The following is a 23,229-nucleotide window of genomic DNA, read 5'->3' on the forward strand; positions in this document are numbered from 1 at the left end:
GCCCCCAGACATGCTTCCCCTGCTGTCCCAGTGTCATTCCAGGGTGTTGGTATCATTTCCTGGGGTGTCATAGTGGACTTGGTGACCCTCCAGACACGAATTTGGGTTTCCCCCTTAACGAGTTTATGTTCCCCATAGACTATAATGGGGTTCGAAACCCATTCGAACACTCGAACAGTGAGCGGCTGTTCGAATCGAATTTCGAACCTCGAACATTTTAGTGTTCGCTCATCTCTAGTCATCAATATTTTTAGTATGGGAAATATCAATAGGGCCACAAGCTTTATAGTCTGGGCTTTAATCTATTCTAAGCATCCAGTCTGTAGATGTTACTAAAGTTTCCTCCATCTGTACTGAGGCCAATACCTCCTTGGACCAATATGATATTACATAAGTTACTTTGATAAACTGTGCTGAGTAACTATTAGGGCACTGGGTCCATGGTCAGTAGGCTCTGAAGTCCAGAGAGATGACATCCCCAGCTCCAGACAATGGCAGGTCTCACGCTCCTCACCGTTTGTAGGCAGAATGGTCATTCTTCACACTGCACTTCATGTTCTTAAGCTCATCCAGCACAGCAAACATGTTGATGAATTTTCCTAAAGTAAGTAGATAGGCCTCCGACACAAAGTCCTTCCTGCGCTCGGCGTGGCACAGACGCTTCACCTCATTGCAGAATCTCTCAATTGCTTTACGCTGTAAGAAGACATAATCTCCTAGAAACACTTGAACTAAAGCACTGCAATAGCAAAACCTCCAGATCAGGAAAAAATCATAAAAAATATGAGAAAATTCTGTAACAGTTAGGGTGCATATAGCATTGTGCATGAAGCCTGTCCATGTGAGATAGCATAGAGTGCCAAAATCCCTGGATGCACCGGTACTGTATATGGGACGGTCCATGGTGCCTGCCCCTGGGTAAGACACATCACAAATGTGTTTCTGACAGACATCTGCTTTGACATCACAGAAGGGTTTCAGGCAGGTAAATGCTGTGACATCATAAGTTTGTTTTCAATAGGTATGTTGCTGTGACATCACAAGTTAATTTCAGTCAGGTGAGCTGCTGTGACATCACACGTATGTTTCAGTTAAGTAAGCTGTTATGATGTCACAAGTACGTTTCAGTTTGGTAAATTACTTTACAAGTATGTTTTAGTTTCTGTGACATCACAATGTTTTTCCATGAGGTAAGTAAGAAAAATATGAAGAAAATGATCATACCTGAAAATACATGAACTTCATTAGTTTCGTGACCTCGGGTTCTAGGACTTCCACTGTCTTCTCATAAATCTCCACACGGTTCGGCTGCTCATTACATTTTACCTGTAATGACACATTAGACATTTATCAATGGGAGTTTCTTAAAGGGGCTGTCTCACGATGACAACTCCTACTCAAATGGAAGCTGACGTGGCGATCAAGGTATGGCCTCCTTACCCCCAGTGAAGTATAAATGGCCACAGGTTGCCCCTATGGTGGCCTCCATAGCATTATATGGCACCCATCCAAATAAATAAACATCTATATATTGCCTTGACAGGCTGGGACCATAAGAACTCACAAAGAGGAAACCAAAGCCGCTATCTAATGGCGTTACCTGATGTTTATGAATCCCATTGTAAAGTTCGTAACAGAGCTTGTATTCTATATGTAATAATGGTGTCTTCTTCTATGATCGGCACCATTGGCACCAGGGCTTGGGTGCGACTGCTACCTCTATAGCTATTCCTCTGTCATGGACCCATCTCTATGATCTCCATATGCTCTTTGACCAACATGATCATAGATCTGGCCTCAACGTCATTACTTACCTGTGGAATAGCTCGAGAACAGCTCCGCCATGTGTATAACATAACAGCATACTCCTGCCCCTCCTCCAACATCTCATTCTGTAGGTAAGGAGAACAAAGACATCAGAAAGTATTCTAAGTACAGGTCTGGTCTAATGTTAGGTGATGCCCTATGCGGTTCCCTCTGTTGCCCCCTTCCATACAGTGAAAAGCATATGTGTCATACAAAGTACAATAGTAAAGTTTTAAACAACCCCTTTAATTTTAAGATGTGGCGAGGTCACCAACTTCAAGTGCCAGTATGTGACACCTTCTTTAGAACGGTCACACACTTCTATGGCTGACCCTGACCAAGACAGTAACAGAAATCAGCTATTTATTATCTATCCACTACTCCTTTATAGGGTTTTTCATGGATACAATACTGATGATCTATCTTATCCTACTCTTGGCTCTCCTACTGATCAGCTGTTTAGAGGACCAATGCTGCAGAGTCACAACTTTGTGTACAGCATGTAGGCACACATTCAATGAAAGGGTGCAAGTGTCTTGGCCCCTTCAAACAGCTCAATTGTGCGGTTGCTAAGAGTCAATAAGACTCTATTGTAATACTGGAATTCCCCTTTAATCTAAGGTGGAGTTTCACTTTATATTCAGACCAAGATTTCTCCCGTGCATCTCCCATACTCTGGAACTCCCTACCAAGACACATAAGACTGAGCCCCACAATCACAGGATTCAAGAAGGCCCTGAAGACTCACCTATTCAGGACGGCCTACAACCCCCAATAACACTGTCACCGCACTGCCATCTGTACAGTCTCTACCCTCACCTTCTGTCTCTCCCCCCTTACCTCATAGATTGTAAGCCCTCGCGGGCAGGGCCCTCTACCCCACTGTGCCAGTCGGTCACTGTTAGTATTATATCTACCTGTATATTTTGTGTATTGTATGTAAACCCCCAAATGTAAAGCATCATGGAATTAATGGTGCTATATAAATAAACAATAATAATAAAAATAATAATGTTGAGTGTTAGCTCAGTAGAACTGGACCCACCATGCTAGAATGAACCGTAGCTTGTTCTATGTACCGAGCTATACCAGTAACAAACGCATTCCGATCCTCAAAGTTGGTATCAAAGTTAGCCTGCAAGAAAAAAACAAGACAAAGTAAGCAAATAATTTAGGGAAAAAACTGCATAAAAACTATGAAAGTTTCTCTTAAAAAGTGGATTTAAGAATCTTTTCTAGATTGCCTAAGAGCCTATACACATAAGAGAAAATTCAACTAAGGATCGTCTGATTACCGGTACTTTATAGTCTAACTCTTCTTTAACTGATGAAGTCGGATAAAAAAGATTCTGGCATGTTAACATTTCAATGTCAGATCCTTTTATTCTCAGGAGAGATGTGTTATACGGGACTAGGACAAAGAAGTTTATATCATAATAAGTGTTGTTACTGGGCCATGACATAGGGAACGTTAGGAGGCAAAGTTAGAAGGCACTTGACAGAGAAGTTTAATCTAGAGCTCTGATTTGTTTTCAGGCCTCTTATATTACTTTGTAGTCTGGATGACTTTTTTAGACTTCATTGAAAATAGCACCTATTCTGACACTGTAATTATAGGTCTCATCAACTGGGGAACCTACAGATTTAGGAACAAGTGTAGGGTCCAGAAAATCAATGATTATGGGTTACCTGATACATTATGGAGGACGGCGGAGGCTCGATGCATGGCTGCTGGTCAGGGAGGGGCAGCTCCTCCAGTAGGTCCACGTTAGATAACGCATCTTCCAGCGTCACGTGGGTGGTCATGCTGAGTAAATCCGGTAGCACCAGTCTCTAGGGATTTTCTGACAAATTTATCTGTTCCGAAAAGTATGACCAGTTAATTCCAATATTCCTATTTTTGGAAATTCTTGCAATGCAAGATGGTATGTTAGCTGTTTTACTAGAATATCACCAACACTGACTTTTTTTAAGGGGTCTGACCCCCTTTTACTAGAGGACATCCCTTATTTAGGTATCAGCTATGTACGGTATGTTCTACACCTGCGTCCATCACATGTATTAAAACCCATCACTTTATTGCTGGTGTGGCAGTAACCTAGGGCCACATGGCAACTTTGTGAGAATATGTTACTACATATGTTGTGATGTATTCACGGTAATAGTCACAGTTGTGGTCACAGTTCACACATCTCAAACAACTTTTCCAGTACAGTGTTCAATGTAAGATCTGTGCTAACAAAACTCATCTCATTGTAATTTTTCGTTTGAAAAATGTGGAGAGAAAGGACCTGCAAGCAAAAATGATGGACAAATTGCAATAAACAGTAAAAGATGAATCCCATCATCCACCCAATATGACATTAGTGGGGTATAATACAGGCTCCCTCCGTGATAAATGCAAGGTACCAAAGTCTCAGGCTGGGGCCTCACATGGCGTAAACACAATGCCCCTGCAAAGCGAAGTTTTGCATGTCATTTATACCTACAGAAGACTTGGCATTCCCTGTAGGTATAATGGAAGCAGGAAGTCCGCAGAGGTTCTGTAAAAAGCAATGCGGGAAAAGCCGCGATGCCTTTCTGCCACAGTTTTACCTGCAGCGCTTTTCACTGCAGCCTGCTACGTGGGGCCTTAGCCTCAAAGAATAACGTTGTCCATACAAAATTTGTCCCTTGAAATAAACAGAAGAGCTAAATCAACTACAAAACATTGATGTGGGACACTATGTGCGAGTTCCGTGTCCACAATAAATGAGAAAAATGAGCACAATGTGTCAGTAATATTGCGAATGGCCAATAAGAGTTGCAAAAAAACTGTTGTACACTGCCATATGAAGCTGAAGGTGTGCAGTATATTACTAAGGTGCACGTAAATAGTTATACAGAACAGTGCCTGACGCCTTTCTCCAGGCAAGGTAAGAAAAAATACTGATTCATCAGATATATGTATTTCTTAGATAGAAAGGATACCAGGTATTGAATTCATGCCCCGGATCCTGATCTAAATAACATGGCTCAAAATGACTTTAAGGGCCCGTGCACACGATGTACCCCATTATAGTCAGTGGGGTCTGTGGGTAACCGCTTTTTTATACGGATTGGGTTTCCATTTTTCAGGTCCCAAAGAACGGAAGTGCTGGTGTTAACCATTCATCAGGCTAGAGTATTGAGTCTACAAGGAGCATGTTCTATAGATAACTGGATTACGAGGAATATTTTACAGTTGTCTGGATTGATATGAGGTATGATCACTACTATAAAGTGGACACTGCAGTAGACGATATCTTTATCTACCCCAGTAATGTAACACAAGTGAGCTTAAGCAGTATTTTAATCTTTCTCCAACTTCCCTCCATATGCTGCTAATATGTTTAGCTAGGAGGCAGTTTAAGGGATGAATCGCCCGTGATAAAATCCACCCAGATCCACTAGCTGCTTTCACTTAGATTAGACTCCTAATAAGTCAACAAGAGCAGGTACATATAGCGCACATAGTAGCGCATGCACTCTCTCCTGCTTTTCCTGACACTGATAGCAGCCACGTGAGCCCCGCCCCTATCCTTGATATTTAAGCAAAAAGCTCCACCCACTGAGAGGAGGAGTCCAGATCAGATGTAACCATTGATGTTGCCACCATGCTATGACAATCCAACTGGTACTGACCACACCTATGGGATCTGCCACTCAGCAGAACACACTGCTTAGGTGTCCTTGGTACCCATGGGAAGATTCAGGCGATATCCTAAAGCGATATCCAGACACTTGTATAGGTAAATATAAATATATGCAACCCATGGACGTATCTTTCATAATCAGTAAAAATGTCAATGGATACAATGAAGTGTATGGTGAGTATAGCGATCCAGGCGTGGTTCAGACTACCTATTGTTTAGCCAGAGAGAGTGAGAGATAGGAGCTCTGTGGCAATGAAATAAAACATATAGTGGTATCACTGTCACACACTATCACACTCTGGCAAAGTGTCCCACAGAACTATATCTTGAACGCCACCTGGCTTAGACTATAAGATCGCATATAGCATATGATTTTCTGCTTTAGGGATCACGTGTTAGGTCTTAAAGAGCAGCATTCATGTCCTCTGGCACCTGCGGTATTATATACAGCTTTGATGGAAAGCGCCCAGGTGCCTGAGATATGAGATACTGTCGCGGGGGCGTTCCTTACCACCCAGGGATGACGCTAGGCAGTAAGGCTCACCTTCTGACAGCGGACGGATATTGGTGCCGAAACTAATGGCTCCAGTATCTCTAGCACCTGGACACACATTGGAAAACTGACAGCACACTCAATTCAGTGCGCTGTCGGCTTTCTAGCAGTATATAATACCGCACATTGATGAGGACACGAAAGGTTCTCCTTAGTTGGATGAATCTTGACTGGACGACATGTTCCCTTACACTTTGGTACCCTGCACTTATACCTTGGTACCTAGCCTGTACTCCCCCCCACTAACATTATATTGGGGGGACAATGGGATTTATCTTCTAAGATTTATTAATAAACATTCATTTAATATTTTCTATATTAGGGAATTGATTATGAATCTTTTCCTATCTGAGTCTGAGGGTCAGTCGGGTGTAATGTTATTGTTGGGAATACGGAAATGCTGCATATAGTGTACACCGCAAAGGAACCTGATCGACTCCATTATGTCAAAGCAGTCTTCTGATGGGTAATGTCTGTCATATAATGGACCCGGCACTGCCTTGTGGTTTCTGTTTACGATGGAAACCACTACACAAATGTGAACAGAGCCTTTATAGTAATAGTTGTAGTAGCCATGGTGCATTGTGGGTGCACAGGACATTACTATTACATTAAGGCTATAAGGATTGCGCAGAATAACGGCCATTTGGCGTCCACGGAAACCCACTATCATGGACCTCAGACTTTATTGTGTGGTCTGTGAAAATAGAGACAAATAGGACATATTCTATTGAATGATGGCGCGTCAAAACGGAAACGTGAAATGGATCATTTATTAAAGGATTTATTAAATCTGTTTAAAGCAAACTCCTCTTAGCTGCCCATATCAACCAATCATAGCGCAGCTTCCATTTTGTATTCTGCTCCTGAAAAATGAAAGCTGTGATGTGATTGGTTGCTATGGGAAACTGAGACAGTTTTGCTCTTACACAGTCTAATAAATTTGCACCGAGTGCTCCAAATACAGCTGTCACACGGCCGTTTTTGACGTTCATGTGAATACAGCCTGAAGCAGGGGCCCCATGCAGTGTAAACACCGCGATTTGGTCACGGCAGAAACAATGCGGCAAAAACCGTGGTGTTTTACAGAACCTGCAAAGTGGATGGGATTCTGGGTAATCCCATCCATGCATTGTGGAAAAATATCCGCTGCAGAATTGCTGCAATTTCAATCACAGCATGTCAATTATAGCCACGGAAATGTAGGCGTTTTCTGTATAGGTATAATTGTAGCAGCGAGTCCATAGAGGAAAACTCTTCGGATTTTCTGTGAAGAGCACTGCAGGAAAAAACGAACGTGCGACACTTTTTTTCTGCGGTCCACTATGTGAGACCTTAGCTTCAAAGTATTTTTCATTGCATTTTTCTTCCCTTTTTAAAACTATGGGGAAAACGCAAGTTTCCACAGGTAAAATTGACATCCTGAGTTTTAAAAAACGCAGCTTTTCCACTGCATTTTTCCCCCCGCAATGTGTGGATTGGATTAGCCAGAATTTCATTCCTTGCTGGAGCTGTAAAATGCAGCGTTTTTTTTCACCTGAATTTCTGCAGAAACCGTATACGCTGCACTTCGCAACAGCCAAAATGTTTCGCTCCGGCAGTGTTGGAGTAAAGGGGTTTTCCAAGTCAATCAAAAAGTTACTTATTAGCAGGACTTAGAAAGTAGAAAAAAACTTGCTCGTTTCATTCCCCTTCGCTTCCAGCACCGCCATTCCAGTCCCCTCCATCACTGAATTTTGTTTACTTGCCTGCTAAGATAGCAAGATCAACCCCACCCACGTGCCCTCTGCAGTCAAAGGTCAGATGCCATATATGTCATGGCCAGTAGCAATGATATTGGGGTATAAGGCATCACTGCAGCCAAACAAAGCCCAGACAGGAGGAACAAACCGGCGGTGCTGGAACCGGCAGCTAAATTTGGGTAAGCATATGTTTTTTCTTATTTTATTTCAGTTTTAAGCAGTAGGCAACTTTCTGTAATATCTTCGAAAACGTCCTTAAGGCTGGGGCCCCACTGGGCATAAATGCTGCGATTTGCCCGCAGCAGGGATGCTGCGGGAAAAATCGCAGTGTTTTACAGTGCAAGCAAAGGGGAATCCCATGCCCACTTTGTGAAAAAAAACGTAGTGCAGGCACGCTGCGATTTGCAAAGCTGTTGCGGATTTGTAAATCGCAGCATGTCAATTATATCTACGGAAACGCCGGCGGCTTTCCTGTAGGTATAATGTTAAGAGAAAGTCCGCAGAGGAAAGTTGTGTAATCACGGAGACTATACATTATAGAGAAGAGGAGATTATATATTTACAATGTTATCATTTATTCTACATGTTACATAATAGGAAGCTGTCACTTTACATCGCAGCCTGCAAGAAGCTCCTCCATCTAACCTCAAAGGACGGTGTATTGTAACCTACATACAGGAAATACAAAACGTAACATTTCCTCTTGCAGGTCTAAGATCCGCCCTTCATACACTTCATTTACTCCATACTGACTCTTGGTCTTGGGTAAATGTATATTCGGGAGTGAAGTGAAGAGGAGTTGCCAACAGCAACCAGTCAGCTTTCATAGGCTCCTGAAAACAAGAGTTGAAATCGAATTGGTTGCCATGTGCAGCTTTATCTTTGTCTTCCCTTAAAACGCCTCCATTGTATAAAATCTCTTGCAGACAAAAAGTTGAGCAGCTGTGCGTGGCAAAAAATAAGATTCCACCTTTTTCAGTCTATGATCTGATAGGTTGCAGCTCCATTTTGTTGCTTGCAGAAGCTACACAGACTTAGGCTCTGTTCACACTGGTGTTATGGTTCCCTTCCATCAGATTCTCTCACCTCTGACTGCGGGAAAAGCCACAGCAGAAGCACATCTTATCCTCAGGATTGATCTTCAATATCTGACTGGTAGGGGACACCTTGTCTCCAAGAACAGCAGCATTCCCTCTCACCCGAGTGGTGCAGGGGCGAGATAAGCCCCCATCTATCAGATACTGACAACCTATCCTGAGGATAAGCCATCAAAAAAAAAAAGCTAGAATGTATTCTCTGTCCCTCACCATTCCTGAGCAATCAGTGTCATTAGTTTTGGTGCCTGATATACTAACTAAACTTTCTAATATCAAATGGAGGATGTCCGGCAGGAACAGGTAAGTGGGCTTGACTCAGCTTGCCTTGCCTTCTCCTTACCTAATTCCATCCACTTGACATTATGGAGTCTAATTAGTACATCAGGCACCAAAACTAATAGCACTGATTGCTCGGGGATGGTGAGGGCTAGAGAAAAAATCTGATGGAATCAGTGGAGCCACGCCTATTAAAGGATGAAAAGAGCTGTAGTTGGTGGAGGTGGTGAAAGGGCAATTTTAACATGATATGAACACAGCTATGGGTCATATTATTTAGCCTCTGGATGCTATATTTTCATAATGTGTGACAATCTTCAGTTTATCGTGTGGTCTCACACAATATTTTTTATGCCAGAAATCTGAATTTTTGGAAGAATTTTGTATAATGTAGTACATACTCCATATATATATATATATATATATATATATATATATATATATATATATATATAAATCCCGTACAGAACGTTCGTAAAGCAGTCCATGAATTCGGGAGACAGCCTACAGAAGATGAACACTGCTGACCAGCAATTCTGTGATGCAGATATAATGAAATGAATTCCACGTGGTTGTCCGATAGTGATAAATGCCAATCATGGGCTCAAAGCGTCAAAAACGCTACAATAACAAACCATATCTACATGTCTCAGCCTAAACCAACAAACGCAGAAAATTCTCACACTATCTGAAGCTGGGAAAATTTCCTCTACCGACCCAATGCAAACACATATGGAATGGAAAAAACACATGCAAGATGAAAGCTGTTCGACATATCATAACCATATGATAAAATGTATTATACAAACCCGCTTCAGTTCAAGCAACTCTGCTAAATACATACTAATCCTCATTTATATGGTAAAATTGTACACACAAAATCCCATGTATTCCCTTTATCTTCATACTAAACAGTCCTACGAACTTAGTTTACCGCCACATGGTGCTTCCACACTAGGCAGCATTACCGAGATATTCTATCCCATACGACATAACATACAGAGGTTTTTTGAGAGTTAAGTATTGATGACCTGATAGGTCAGCAATATCTGATTGGTGGGGGTCCAAAACCTGGGACCCCCACAGATCAGCAGTGACATTCGGGTGATCGCTCTTCACTGCATAACAAAAACAGCACTGAACATTATTTAGGGTCTGTACTTGGTATTGCAGCTCAGTTCCATTCACTTGAATGGGACTGAGCTGCCGACAGGCCATGTGATGAAAGAATCTGACGTCACTGGCTTGTGAAGCAAAAGCAACACTCACCTGAGTGCTGATGTTGCTTTAAGTGGCTGATCTGAGGCGTTCCCTGGTGTAGGAGTCCCATCAATCAGAATATTTTTTACATATTCTAAAGGTAAGTTATCAATATCTAACTCTCGTAAAACCTCTTTAAGTTACGTCTCACTGGGGACCCATAAGATATAGTTTTGCGGTAAAATATTCAGTGTAACTTGTCATTTGTCTAGTGAATTCTCGACTCTTTCTATGTTAAGAGGTCTAAGAGGCGGTCCTAAGGCCCCGTTCACATCTGCGTTGGTATTCTGTCCAGGGTAGTCCGCATGAGGACCCCCCCCCCCCCGAACGGAATACCAAACATAACTGCAAGCGGTGTGCCAGTGAAAGCACACGAACCCATTGACTATAATGGGGTCCATGTGCTTGCCGCCAGATCTCTGCAGGGATCATACGGACAGGAAAGTAGTTCACAATCTACTTTCCTGTCCGCATGATTTGTGCGGGCAGCGTGCGGCCAGCACATGGACCCCATTATAGTCTATGGGGTCCGTGTGCTTTTACTTGCAGTTGCATTTGGTACTCCATTCAGGGGAGTCCCCATGCAGACTCCCCTGGAAGGAATACCAACACAGAGGTGAAACAAGCATAACAGTGACTGACAGCCCCCTCTATGCCTGATAGCTGTCAATCACCTCACTAGAAAGAGCAGAGATTTCAGAGTATACTGAATCTTTTCCCATAAACCTATATATCAATCTACTCAGCTCCTCCTGCTCTATAACATGCCGCCTGCAGACTGTACACCATTTTCCATATGACAGGTTCACTTTGAATGGCTGACCTGGCAATTTTATGCTTGGTCTTACACAATAATCTTCAATATTATTCCCATAGAATAGCACAAATGAGACATGACTAAGCTTTATCGCGCTGGTACCGGGGAATAATGCCGCTGTGTGTGGGGTCTTCTCGGTGAAAGGCATTATTTCAGGTTACCATGACGACGGACTTAAAAGAAGGTTTTATAAGCTCTGCATGTATGTTCCACTTATACAGATACTAAAATAAGCAACAATGACTATTATATACACCTCACCTGAAGAAATGGTTAATAGAAGGTTTTTTATTGCTATTTCCCGTCTCCTCACGAGTGACGGATCATCAATTTTTCTGAAAGACAAGAGAGAATGGAATAGTCTGTTACAAGGACACATTCACAATGAGTATTCATTCATTCAGAATAAATTTAGTGAAATCTACATATATCTATCATGTATCTAGATTATACTGTACACTTTCCCTGGATATCCTTACCTATAACATCTTGTCATGTAATATACTATATAATATTGCGTCCTGAATATTGCCAAGCATATCACCAGGCGCAAAGGACCTTCACCGCCTTGGGGTGATTTTATCTGTGCATCTACTTTACTATATACAGTCCTATGAAAAAGTTTGGGCACCCCTCTTAATCATTTTTAGTTCTAAATATTTTGGTGTTTGCAGCAGCCATTTCATTTTGATATATCTAATAACTGATGGACACAGTAATATTTCAGGATTGAAATGAGGTTTATTGTACTAACAGAGAATGTGCAATATGCATTAAACCAAAATTTGACCAGTGCAAAAGTATGGGCACCTCAACAGAAAAGTGACATTAATATTTAGTACATCCTCCTTTTGCAAAGATAACAGCCTCTAGTCGCTTCCAGTAGCTTTTAATCAGTTCCTGGATCCTGGATGAAGGGATTTTGGACAAACAATTCAAGTTCAGTTAAGTTAGATGGTCGCCGAGCATGGACAGCCCGCTTCAAATCATCCCACAGATGTTCAATGATATTCAGGTCTGGGGACTGGGATGGCCATTCCAGAACATTGTAATTGTTCCTCTGCATGAATGCCTGAGTCGATTTGGAGCGGTGTTTGGATATTGTATTGCTGAAATCTCCATCCCCGACGTAACTTCAACTTCGTCACTGATTCTTGAACATTATTCTCAAGAATCTGCTGATACTGAGTGGAATCCATGCGACCCTCAACTTTAACAAGATTCCCGGTGCCGGCATTGGCCACACAGCCCCAAAGCATGATGGAACCTCCACCAAATTTTACAGTGGGTAGCAAGTGTTTTTCTTGGAATGCTGTTTCTTTTTGGACGCCATGCATAACGCCTTTTTTTATAACCAAACAACTCAATCTTTGTTTCCAAAATGAAGTTGGTTTCTCCAAATGTGCTTTTGCATCCCTCAGGCAACTCTATTTGTGGCGTACGTGCAGAAACGGCTTCTTTCTCATCACTCTCCCATACAGCTTCTCCTTGTGCAAAGTGCGCTGTATTGTTGACTGATGCACAAAGACACCATCTGCAGCAAGATGATGCTGCAGCTCTTTGGAAGTGGTCTGTGGATTGTCCTTAACTCTTCTCACCAATCTTCTTTCCTGCCTTTCTGATATTTTTCTTGGCCTGCCACTTCTGGGCTTAACAAGAGCTGTCCCTGTGGTCTTCCATTTCCTTACTATGTTCCTCACAGTGGAAACTGACAGGTTAAATCTCTGAGACAACTTTTTGTATCCTTCCCCTGAACAACTATGTTGAACAATCTTTGTTTTCAGATCATTTGAGAGTTGTTTTGAGTAGCCCATGATGCCACTCTTCAGAGGAGATTCAAATAGTAGAACAACTTGCAATTGGCCACCTTAAATACCTTTTCTCAAGATTGGATACTCCTGGCTATGAAGTTCAAAGCTCAGTGAGCTTACAAAACCAATTTTGTGCTTCAGTAAGTCAGTAAAAAGTAGTTAGGAGTATTCAAAACAATAAAATGATAAGGGTGCCCATACTTTTGCACTGGTCAAATTTTGGTTTAATGCATATTGCACATTTTCTGTTAGTACAATAAACCTCATTTCAATCCTGAAATATTACCGTGTCCATCAGTTATTAGATATATCAAACTGAAATGGCTGTTGCAAACACCAAAATTTTTAGAACTAAAAATGATTAAGATTAATAGGGGTGCCCAAACTTTTTCATAGGACTGTATCTATTAAATGACCCCATAGTTAGAAATGCATAACCGTAGTATATTACTGTGTCGTGAATATCATCACTAGATCGCCTTAGTTTATAGATGGCAGGACCAACCTATCTCAAGTATATCACCAGGCCTGGATTATGGGATGGGAATCACAGACCTCCATCACCTTTGAGTGGTTCTATCTATCTAGATACTTATTTAGCTTATTTGTATATATTTTTATAGCGCCATCATATTCCGCAGAGCTTTACAGATATTGTCAGTCACTGTCCCACATAGGGCTCACAATCTATATTCCCTGTCAGTATGTCTTTGGTGTGTGGGAGGAAACCAGAGAACCTGGAGGAAGCAATAGCAAACACCAGGAGAATGTACAAACTCCTTGCAGATGTTGTCCTTTATCTATTTATTTATTATGCTTACTTACAGTTAGGGCCAGAAATATTTGGACAGTGACACAATTTTCACGAGTTGGGCTCTGCATGCCACCACATTGGTTTTGAAATGAAACCTCTACAACAGAATTCAAGTGCAGATTGTAACGTTTAATTTGAAGGGTTGAACAAAAATATCTAATAGAAAATGTAGGAATTGTACACATTTCTTTACAAACACTCCACATTTTAGGAGCTCAAAAGTAATTGGACAAATAAACATAACCCAAACAAAATATTTTTATTTTCAATATTTTGTTGGGAATCCTTTGGAGGCAATCACTGCCTTAAGTCTGGAACCCATGGACATCACCAAACGCTGGGTTTCCTCTTTCTTAATGCTTTGCCAGGCCTTTACAGCCGCAGCCTTCAGGTCTTGCTTGTTTGTGGGTCTTTCCGTCTTAAGTCTGGATTTGAGCAAGTGAAATGCATGCTCAATTGGGTTAAGATCTGGTGATTGACTTGGCCATTGCAGAATGTTCCACTTTTTTACACTCATGAACTCCTGGGTAGCTTTGGCTGTATGCTTGGGGTCATTGTCCATCTGTACTATGAAGCGCCGTCCGATCAACTTGGCAGCATTTGGCTGAATCTGGGCTGAAAGTATATCCCGGTACACTTCAGAATTCATCCGGCTACTCTTGTCTGCTGTTATGTCATCAATAAACACAAGTGACCCAGTGCCATTGAAAGCCATGCATGCCCATGCCATCACGTTGCCTGCACCATGTTTTACAGAGGACGTGGTGTGCCTTGGATCATGTGCCGTTCCCTTTCTTCTCCAAACTTTTTTCTTCCCATCATTCTGGTACAGGTTGATCTTTGTCTCATCTGTCCATAGAATACTTTTCCAGAACTGAGCTGGCTTCTTGAGGTGTTTTTCAGCAAATTTAACTCTGGCCTGTCTATTTTTGGAATTGATGAATGGTTTGCATCTAGATGTGAACCCTTTGTATTTACTTTCATGGAGTCTTCTCTTTACTGTTGACTTAGAGACAGATACACCTACTTCACTGAGAGTGTTCTGGACTTCAGTTGATGTTGTGAACGGGTTTTTCTTGACCAAAGAAAGTATGCGGCGATCATCCACCACTGTTGTCATCCGTGGACGCCCAGGCCTTTTTGAGTTCCCAAGCTCACCAGTCAATTCCTTTTTTCTTAGAATGTACCCGACTGTTGATTTTGCTACTCCAAGCATGTCTGCTATCTCTCTGATGGATTTTTTCTTTTTTTTCAGCCTCAGGATGTTCTGCTTCACCTCAATTGAGAGTTCCTTTGACCGCATGTTGTCTGGTCACAGCAACAGCTTCCAAATGCAAAACCACACACCTGGAATCAACCCCAGACCTTTTAACTACTTCATTGATTACAGGTTTACGAGGGAGACGCCTTCAGAGTTAATTGCAGCCCTTAGAGTCCATTGTCCAATTACTTTTGGTCCCTTGAAAAAGAGGAGGCTATGCATTACAGAGCTATGATTCCTAAACCCTTTCTCCGATTTGGATGTGGAAACTCTCATATTGCAGCTGGGAGTGTGCACTTTCAGCCCATATTATATATATAATTGTATTTCTGAACATGTTTTAGTAAACAGCTAAAATAACAAAACTTGTGTCACTGTCCAAATATTTCTGGCCCTAACTGTATATAGCACCATCATATTCCGCAGCATTTTACAGATATTGTCAGTCACTGTTCCATGTAGGGCTCACATTCTACATTCCCTATCAGTATGTCTTTGGTGTGTGGGGGGAAACCGGAGTACCCGGAGGATACCCACGCAAACACGGGGAGAACATACAAACTCCTTGCAGATGTTGCCCTTGGCAGCATTTGAACCCAGGAATCCAGCACTGCAGTGCTAACCACTGAGCCACTGTGCTGCCTGCTCTATCTATCTATCTATCTATCTATCTATCTATCTATCTATCTATCTCTGTCTGTCCATAATATTATCCAGCCGAGAGGTGGCATGTGCATGTGCCTCTCTCTATTTAAAGGGAATCTGTCACCAGAACCTTGTGTATTAACCCAGCCCCACAGATAGATAGGTTAGTCACCTCAATCAAATGGACCAGGCTTGGTTGTCTCCATGATTCCCATAGACTTTAGTGGACATGGCCATGTGCGGTCACAGCCACCACTCCCATATGTGGCCGCTATACAGCTTTAGGTGGTGGTCCATTTCTTTAAACTGACTCTGTTAGTCACCGAACCTGAAAGACTGTGTCGTCCATTACATAGTAGCCAGGTGTATTTTGGCGATCACTAACAGTCAAGATCTCTCTTTCAGGCAGGTTTGTACCTGCAGCCGAAAAATGAAAACTGACCCTACTCTTGAATCCTGATGCGCGGCAACCATGTAGTTTTTGTCAAGTAAGTTTGTTTGTTTTTGTACCGGCCTTCATTTTCTGGTATATAAATGAAATTTTTTACCATTGTCAACCATATTATCCCTCTACAGGCTGCTGTTTCTGTCACCTGGTCACCCAGTGGTGACCATACCAATGAAGGTGGACGTTCAGAAGACACATGCCATCACCTTTATGAGACCACTCAAATGCCATAGGAGAATAAAAATATAACCCTTTCACCTGATGGTGGCAGACGACTAACATTCCTATGTATATGATTATTTATATATTTTTATATATACGATTTTTATGACGTCCATGCCATGGTTATTTCTGTAGAGGTTTCAAGAGGTTTATGATCACCAGCGAATGGTAAACTATGGAAAACTCTTGCTTCAGCACGGGCCTGCTGAAAGGATCCATCAAGGGGTTCAATGGTGATCAATTATATCAAACTTTGAGGTACCACGGGTTTAACAAGGAAGATGTGCATATTGATGTTGAACATGGTCAGATTAGAACTGTAGTGCAACAAGACAACCGCTATACCCTATCTATCACCTAAAGATAAACAAATATTTTATGCCAACACTGTCCTACTACATGTACAATGGGGCATTTTATAACATTCTTGCAGAAATCTTCTCTAACACTATGTACATATCAATAAAAGTAATTTATTCAGTACTCAAAGACCCATAGACGTCAACAATGAATGGAAGCCTTCAGGCAAACCGAGGCGTCTTGACGTACAAAGAGCCAAAACTGAGACACAAGTGTGTTACTCTACAAGCTATTGAATAGGCCGGATGAGTTGTGTACAGTATACAATATAGTATATCACTGTGCAGGGCTGTTTTATAGAAAATGTGGCCCTGGCCATCAAGTAAAATAAGGTATTGTTACAAATTTTCTCATAACTTCAGTCTACATAATACTGCCGTATAATAAAGGAATATACAATCCAATACTGCCACCATATAGTGCAAAAATAATAAGCAGAATCCATATAATTCACCCTTAATGAGTCTTTATAATACAACCATATAACAGTAGTATATACAGCCCACATACTGCCACCATATAGTGGTCAAATAATAAGCAGAATCCATATAATTTTCCCTTAATAAGCCTACATACTACTGCCATATAATACTGGCATATACAGCCCACAAACCAATCTAATAACATGCAGTATACCTACAATAATACAACTGCCACATACAGCCCGCCTGCTGCTACCATACTATGCTCAAATAATATGTGGTATGTATATAATACTCCCTTAATGAGGCTAAATAATTCTGGTATATATAGCCCACATACTACCACCATATAATGTTCAAATAATATGTAGTATCCATGCAATACTCCCTTACTGAGCCAACATAATACTGCCATATATAACTAACATACTTCTACCATATAGTGCTGAAATAAAACTGACATAAACTGCGGGCAGCTTAAAGAGGACCTTTCACCTCCTGGGGCACATGTGGTACACCGCTAGAAAGTCGTCAGTGTGCTAAATTCAGTGCACTATCGGCTTTCACGTTCTGTGCCCCCAGTGAAGAGCTATCAGTGCCGGTACTGTAGCTCTTCACTGTCAGAAGGACGCTTCTCACAGTCAGTCAGGAATGCCCTTCCTCACAGTAGCGTCTATTGCGCTGTACTGTGAGAGCGGTGAGGCGTCATGGCTGGGCAGTAAGGAACATCCCCTCTCACAGTACAGTGCTATAGACTCTACCGTGAGGAATGACGTTCTTGACTGACTGTCAGAAACGCCCTTCTGACAGTGAAGAGCTACGGTACCGGCACCGACAGCTCTTCACCCAGGGCACAGAACGGGAAAGCCGATTCAGCGCACTGTTGGCTTTGTAGTGGTGTATTACACTGCATGTGCCCCAGGAAGTGAAAGGTCCTCTTTAAGGAGTCTTATAGTCTTATAAGACTGATGATTTATGTTTTGGATAAGTGATCAACCAAAGACTGGGGTAGATACCCCAAACCCCCATTGACATTCTACATGAAGAGAACACAGTGTTTAGATAAGCACTGTGGTCTCTTAAAAAAAAAACAAAACATAGCGCTGCACATTGTACAGTGGTTGTGCTTGGTATTGCAGCTTAGACATATCCACTTGAATGGGTCTGAGCTGCACACAGGCCATGTCATTGATGAATGTGACATCACATGGCCTGTGAAACAGAAGCCACTACCACTTCAAACAGTTAATCTGATGGGGTTCCAAATGTAGGAAAAACAGATATAGAGGCCACTTGCAAATTTTATACATTGCTCTATATATGCTGCTCAGCAAAATCTACAAAAATGAGGTATCTAGTATAAATTTTGCTCAATGTGTATATAAGCCCACTAGCCATTCCACAACAACTTCTTCATAGTGGTTATGGTGGCGCACGGCAGCCGCCACCCCTGCAGCTGCAACGCCCACAGAGGGCACAACCCAGAAGCCTAACAGCACCCCAAGCCCAAGTGTTGATCCAAAGGATAATTCATCTATCTTACAAGACTTGAAAACCCTTTAACCCTCTAGACTCCATGCACATGACCAAGCGTGCATCTGATGTGGGGCCAAGTTTGCAGCATAATGCACTCAGATGGCAACCAAGTGCATTCCATAATGCATTGACGTCTATGGAGGCTTTCTATCCAGTCTGTTCCGATGACACAGATTATAATAGAGCAGGTCCTATCCTGCTTCATGTCATAACAGTAAGTGTAAGTATCATCCAAGTGCAAGCTCAGCCCCATATTGGAAGCTCAATTGGTCATGTGCAGTGGTCCTGATGCTTGAACATAGCACTGTATATGACAACAGGATTACAAGAGCTGGAATCACCATGGAACAATCCTCCAGGACTGTTCAGACATATCTGTGGTTTGTCCAAGCAGGTATCTTTACGTATTTCTATCTATAGGCACAATATACTGACATATGCTATAGGTCCGCAATGACTAACATAAAAAGAAAAGAAAAAACAATATAGCAAAATGGTTGTTCACTAATAATATGTACAAAATATATCATGTAATACCATGGCGGACACTTATAAGTGTATATTTGCACCAGTTTTCTATATACGTGATAATATAAAGCAAGGTAAAGGTAATATTATATGAGCACTAATAGGTTATACATACAGTTACCATCACAAATGCAGCAAGACAGATTTCGTTCATACGCCCCCATAGTAAAAATAGCACAAAAACCAGGATAGTGACAGAAATGTCAGGATATCAGCCATGAAGGATCCTGCTCCATACCAGATATGTATAAGTGCACAGCTCACAAGCCACAGCCGGGCCCTATACCCTGTATTATGTCACCCACTTGTATGAGCACCGCTCTGGGTGGTGTGCAGGAACCCGGCTGCTGTGGGAGGATGTGTTAGGGCTCAGATGCTGCGGATGTGAGATGTGACTGTAGGAGATCCGTCAGCTCAGCATAAGCCCGGCCCTTCCTGTGCAAGCACCTGCTGCACAGCCTGTCACATGCACCGCCATAATACCCAGCTCAGGCCTGCTACAATACACTGCTGGTACAGGGCCAGGGAGATGGCAAACACTGGATGGGTACACACAGAACAAGGGATGTCAGCAAACAATATCCTAGATGTTTAATCTGTACAGATAAAAGGAAATGGTGTCCTGATGCTGAATAAAGACCGCCCTGGTGCTCAGATAACAGGATATCCAATGATAGGCAAACACTCACCTGGTGCCTATATAATACTACGCCAGATGATGGGCAAACATTGTCCTGGCACCGGACAGTACCCTGAAACTGGCACATATAACATGAAGCCAGGTGATGGGTATATGCAGCGCTGGCATCAGATAAGTCACCAGATGCCAATGGAAGACCAAGGAATAAAGATCTGGATGCTAAGCAGTTACTAAACTGAAATATAGATAATACTAAGGCTACGTTCACACCTGCGCTAGAGTCGACTCAGTCTGCTGAAAATCGGTGGAGGGACATTTCCTATACAGATGACTTTTCCTCCGCCAGGCTCCATGTGTAACCACTGTTTTAGCATCCGCCTCTGCGCTGTTCGGGTTCCCCCGATGGGGAAGATGCAATGCCAGTGTGAACATACTGTAGTTCTATCCAGATTGCAGGCAAACACTATGTTGGTGCACAGAAATAAAAAGAATTGAATGCTTGCTACATCTACAATATGGCACAAGATAGTAAGGACTTTGGTTGTATACTGGCATTAATCTACATCATATATGGTACTAAACCAGATGATGAGCAAGCCTGGTCCTAGAGAACAAATAATAAAGACTCAGATACTGGCCCAAAGCAAATATGCAGGAGGTAAGAAAACGCAGGATACAGATACTAGGCAGGCACTAGTGTGGTGCATATACATTTACATAGGTAGTTAGGATTCCCATGCCAGGGACTGGCCTGGCACAATGCACAGCTAATGGAACTGGACATCGGTCAGTGGACCAAAAGTCAGAAGTTGTCTAGTCGACTACTAGGTCATAAAGTTACACACAACTGAATGTTACTGAGACAAGACAAATATCAGACTGTCAGGCTAGGGCTACACCACAACTCCCATCGCGTATCCGAAGATTCCTTGTCCCCCAGGATTGCTATACCAACTTCTGGTTGCAAAAACATTTGAGAATTACAGGATTTTTTTGCAGACGTCACAGCACCCTCGATGTCACAACATGACTCCGTTCACTTACGTTAGAGAAGGAGTTGCTTTATGAAATACTGATCTTTGGTCATTCGATGGGAGTCGCTGCGTAGCCCTAGCCTAAGTGTACGGGGCATTCATGATGAGTTACTGCCCTATGATGAACAGTAGTGAAAATGAGCGGGCACACTATTTTGATGCCAATGTTGGGGTGCGGATTCATAAAGGAGAAGGATGCCTAAAGTGGTATGTTTGTGGTATTATCACATAATGTTATGTATGATGGTGAATATTGGATATTGGTGCACATATTACTGATGATAAGTAAGCACTATAATGGCTCAGATGTGATGGGCAGACACTAGCTGGTTAATGAAGCAATGGTGACCGAACACCATAACGCTTAGTCCAGAGGTTATAAAGACAGAAGCCTGAAGATGCGCAAACACTGTACAGTAGTGGTAAGTGTCAGGGATAAGACACTAACCTGGTGCAAACGTAGCCCATGATAAGCAAATACTACTGGATAAGTAATAAGAATCCAGTGCCCTTTATATATGTGTCACCCTCCTTGTGCTGCCACAATGTCAAGGAGTCCTGACCATAAAGGAGTCCCTGTTGTATCTGAGATCAAGACGTAGCAGCATATCTTTTGCATTCTGTAAGTTGTGAAGTGAGGCCTTCATGGATCAGACTGGTTTTCCAGCACATCCCATACAAGTTATATTGGAGTGAGATCTTGTAAATATGGAAGCCAAGTCATTGCCTTGATCACATTCCCATGATCCTTAAAGGGGTTGTACAGGACTTCAAAAACATGGCTGCTTTCTTCTTCTCACTAAGTGACATCATGTTCATTAGTCACATGGCCATGCTACTACACAGCAGTACCAAAGGACCTAGTGTGACCAAAGGACATGATGTCACTTTGAGAAGAAGCAAGCAGCCATGTTTTCAATCCCTTCACAACCACTTTAAGCCATTTCTGGACAAATTTTGTAGTGTGTCAGGCACATTATCTAGTTGAAAGAAGCCACTGCTATGAGGAGGCACCGCTGCCCCAAGGAGGAGTAGTGGTCTTTCCAATGTTTAGGTAGGGTCAATGTAACATCCACATGGACAGGCTAAGACATGGCTTCCAGCAGAACATTGTCCAGAGACTCGCACTGCCTCCACGAGCTTGTCTTTCTCTAGTGCACCTTGGTGCCATATCTTCCATAGGTAAGTGACACACACGCACCCGGCCATTAACATGGAGTAAGACAAATTGTGATTCAGACAAAGCCGCCTTCTTCCATTACTACATCTCCAATTCTGATGCTTATGTCTCCATTGTAGGCACTGTTGGTGGTGGACAGGGGTCTGCATGGACATACTGACTAGTCTACAGCTACACAGACCTCACTTAGACCACTTTTAGATAACACTCATACTGGGAACACCGGACAAGACCTGCCATCTTGGAGATGCTCTGATGCAGTCACCCAGTCGTCTAGCCATAACAATTTGGCTGTTGTCACTGTGATCCTTACATTTGTCCATTTTTCCTACTACACCGCAAGAACCTCGCACCTCAACATAATCCGCGTTATTTTACTGTTATGCCTGTATATACCAGGTGATGAACACTGACGATAAGCAAGTACTGGTGCATGGGTAGTAAGGATACACATGCCTGGCAGACACCAAACTGGTGCAAATATATACACCATATGATAAGAAAACACTACTGGATCTGGTGTATACAGTATATACCTGAAGATGAACAAGTGCTGTGTGTATGTATATATATATATATATATATATATATATATATATATATATATATATTATAGATCGTACAGATCCACATGTGATGCAGTCACTGGCCTGGTGTATATGGGCCTGATGATGAGCGAGCACTGGTACAGTACATAGAGATCAGATACTGGATCTGGTGTATACAGTATATACCTGAAGATGAACAAGTGCTGTGTACAGTATATATATATACATCATATATCGTACAGATGTGATGCAGTCTCTAGCCTGGTGTATATGGGCCTGATGATGGGCAAACACTGGTACAGTACATAGAGATCAGATACTGGATCTGGCGTATACAGTATATACCTGAAGATGAACAAGTGCTCTGTATATACATCATATATCGTACAGATGTGATGCAGTCACTAGCCTGGTGTATATGGGCCTGATGATGGGCAAACACTGGTACAGTACATAGAGATCAGATACTGGATCTGGCGTATACAGTATATACCTGAAGATGAACAAGTGCTCTGTATATACATCATATATCGTACAGATGTGATGTAGTCACTA

The 23,229-nt window shown here is 42.2% G+C and overlaps 1 protein-coding gene across 1 annotated transcript in view; it reads right to left on the reverse strand.

Moving 5' to 3' along the window:
- The window catches only part of CYFIP2 (cytoplasmic FMR1 interacting protein 2), a 62,562-nt gene that overhangs the window by 38,639 nt on the left and 694 nt on the right, over positions 1–23,229 (reverse strand). The window contains exons 2-7 of the mRNA XM_075274821.1: positions 11,487–11,560; positions 3,496–3,663; positions 2,852–2,941; positions 1,815–1,892; positions 1,225–1,326; positions 515–696 (exon numbers count right to left, since the gene is read on the reverse strand). Of these exons, the coding sequence (XP_075130922.1) occupies positions 515–696; positions 1,225–1,326; positions 1,815–1,892; positions 2,852–2,941; positions 3,496–3,612 (569 nt within the window). The 5' untranslated portion in view covers positions 3,613–3,663; positions 11,487–11,560. The remainder of the gene's footprint in view (positions 1–514; positions 697–1,224; positions 1,327–1,814; positions 1,893–2,851; positions 2,942–3,495; positions 3,664–11,486; positions 11,561–23,229) is intronic.

The sequence above is a fragment of the Leptodactylus fuscus genome, chromosome 5 (genome assembly GCF_031893055.1).
Source record: "Leptodactylus fuscus isolate aLepFus1 chromosome 5, aLepFus1.hap2, whole genome shotgun sequence".
NCBI lineage: Eukaryota > Metazoa > Chordata > Amphibia > Anura > Leptodactylidae > Leptodactylus > Leptodactylus fuscus.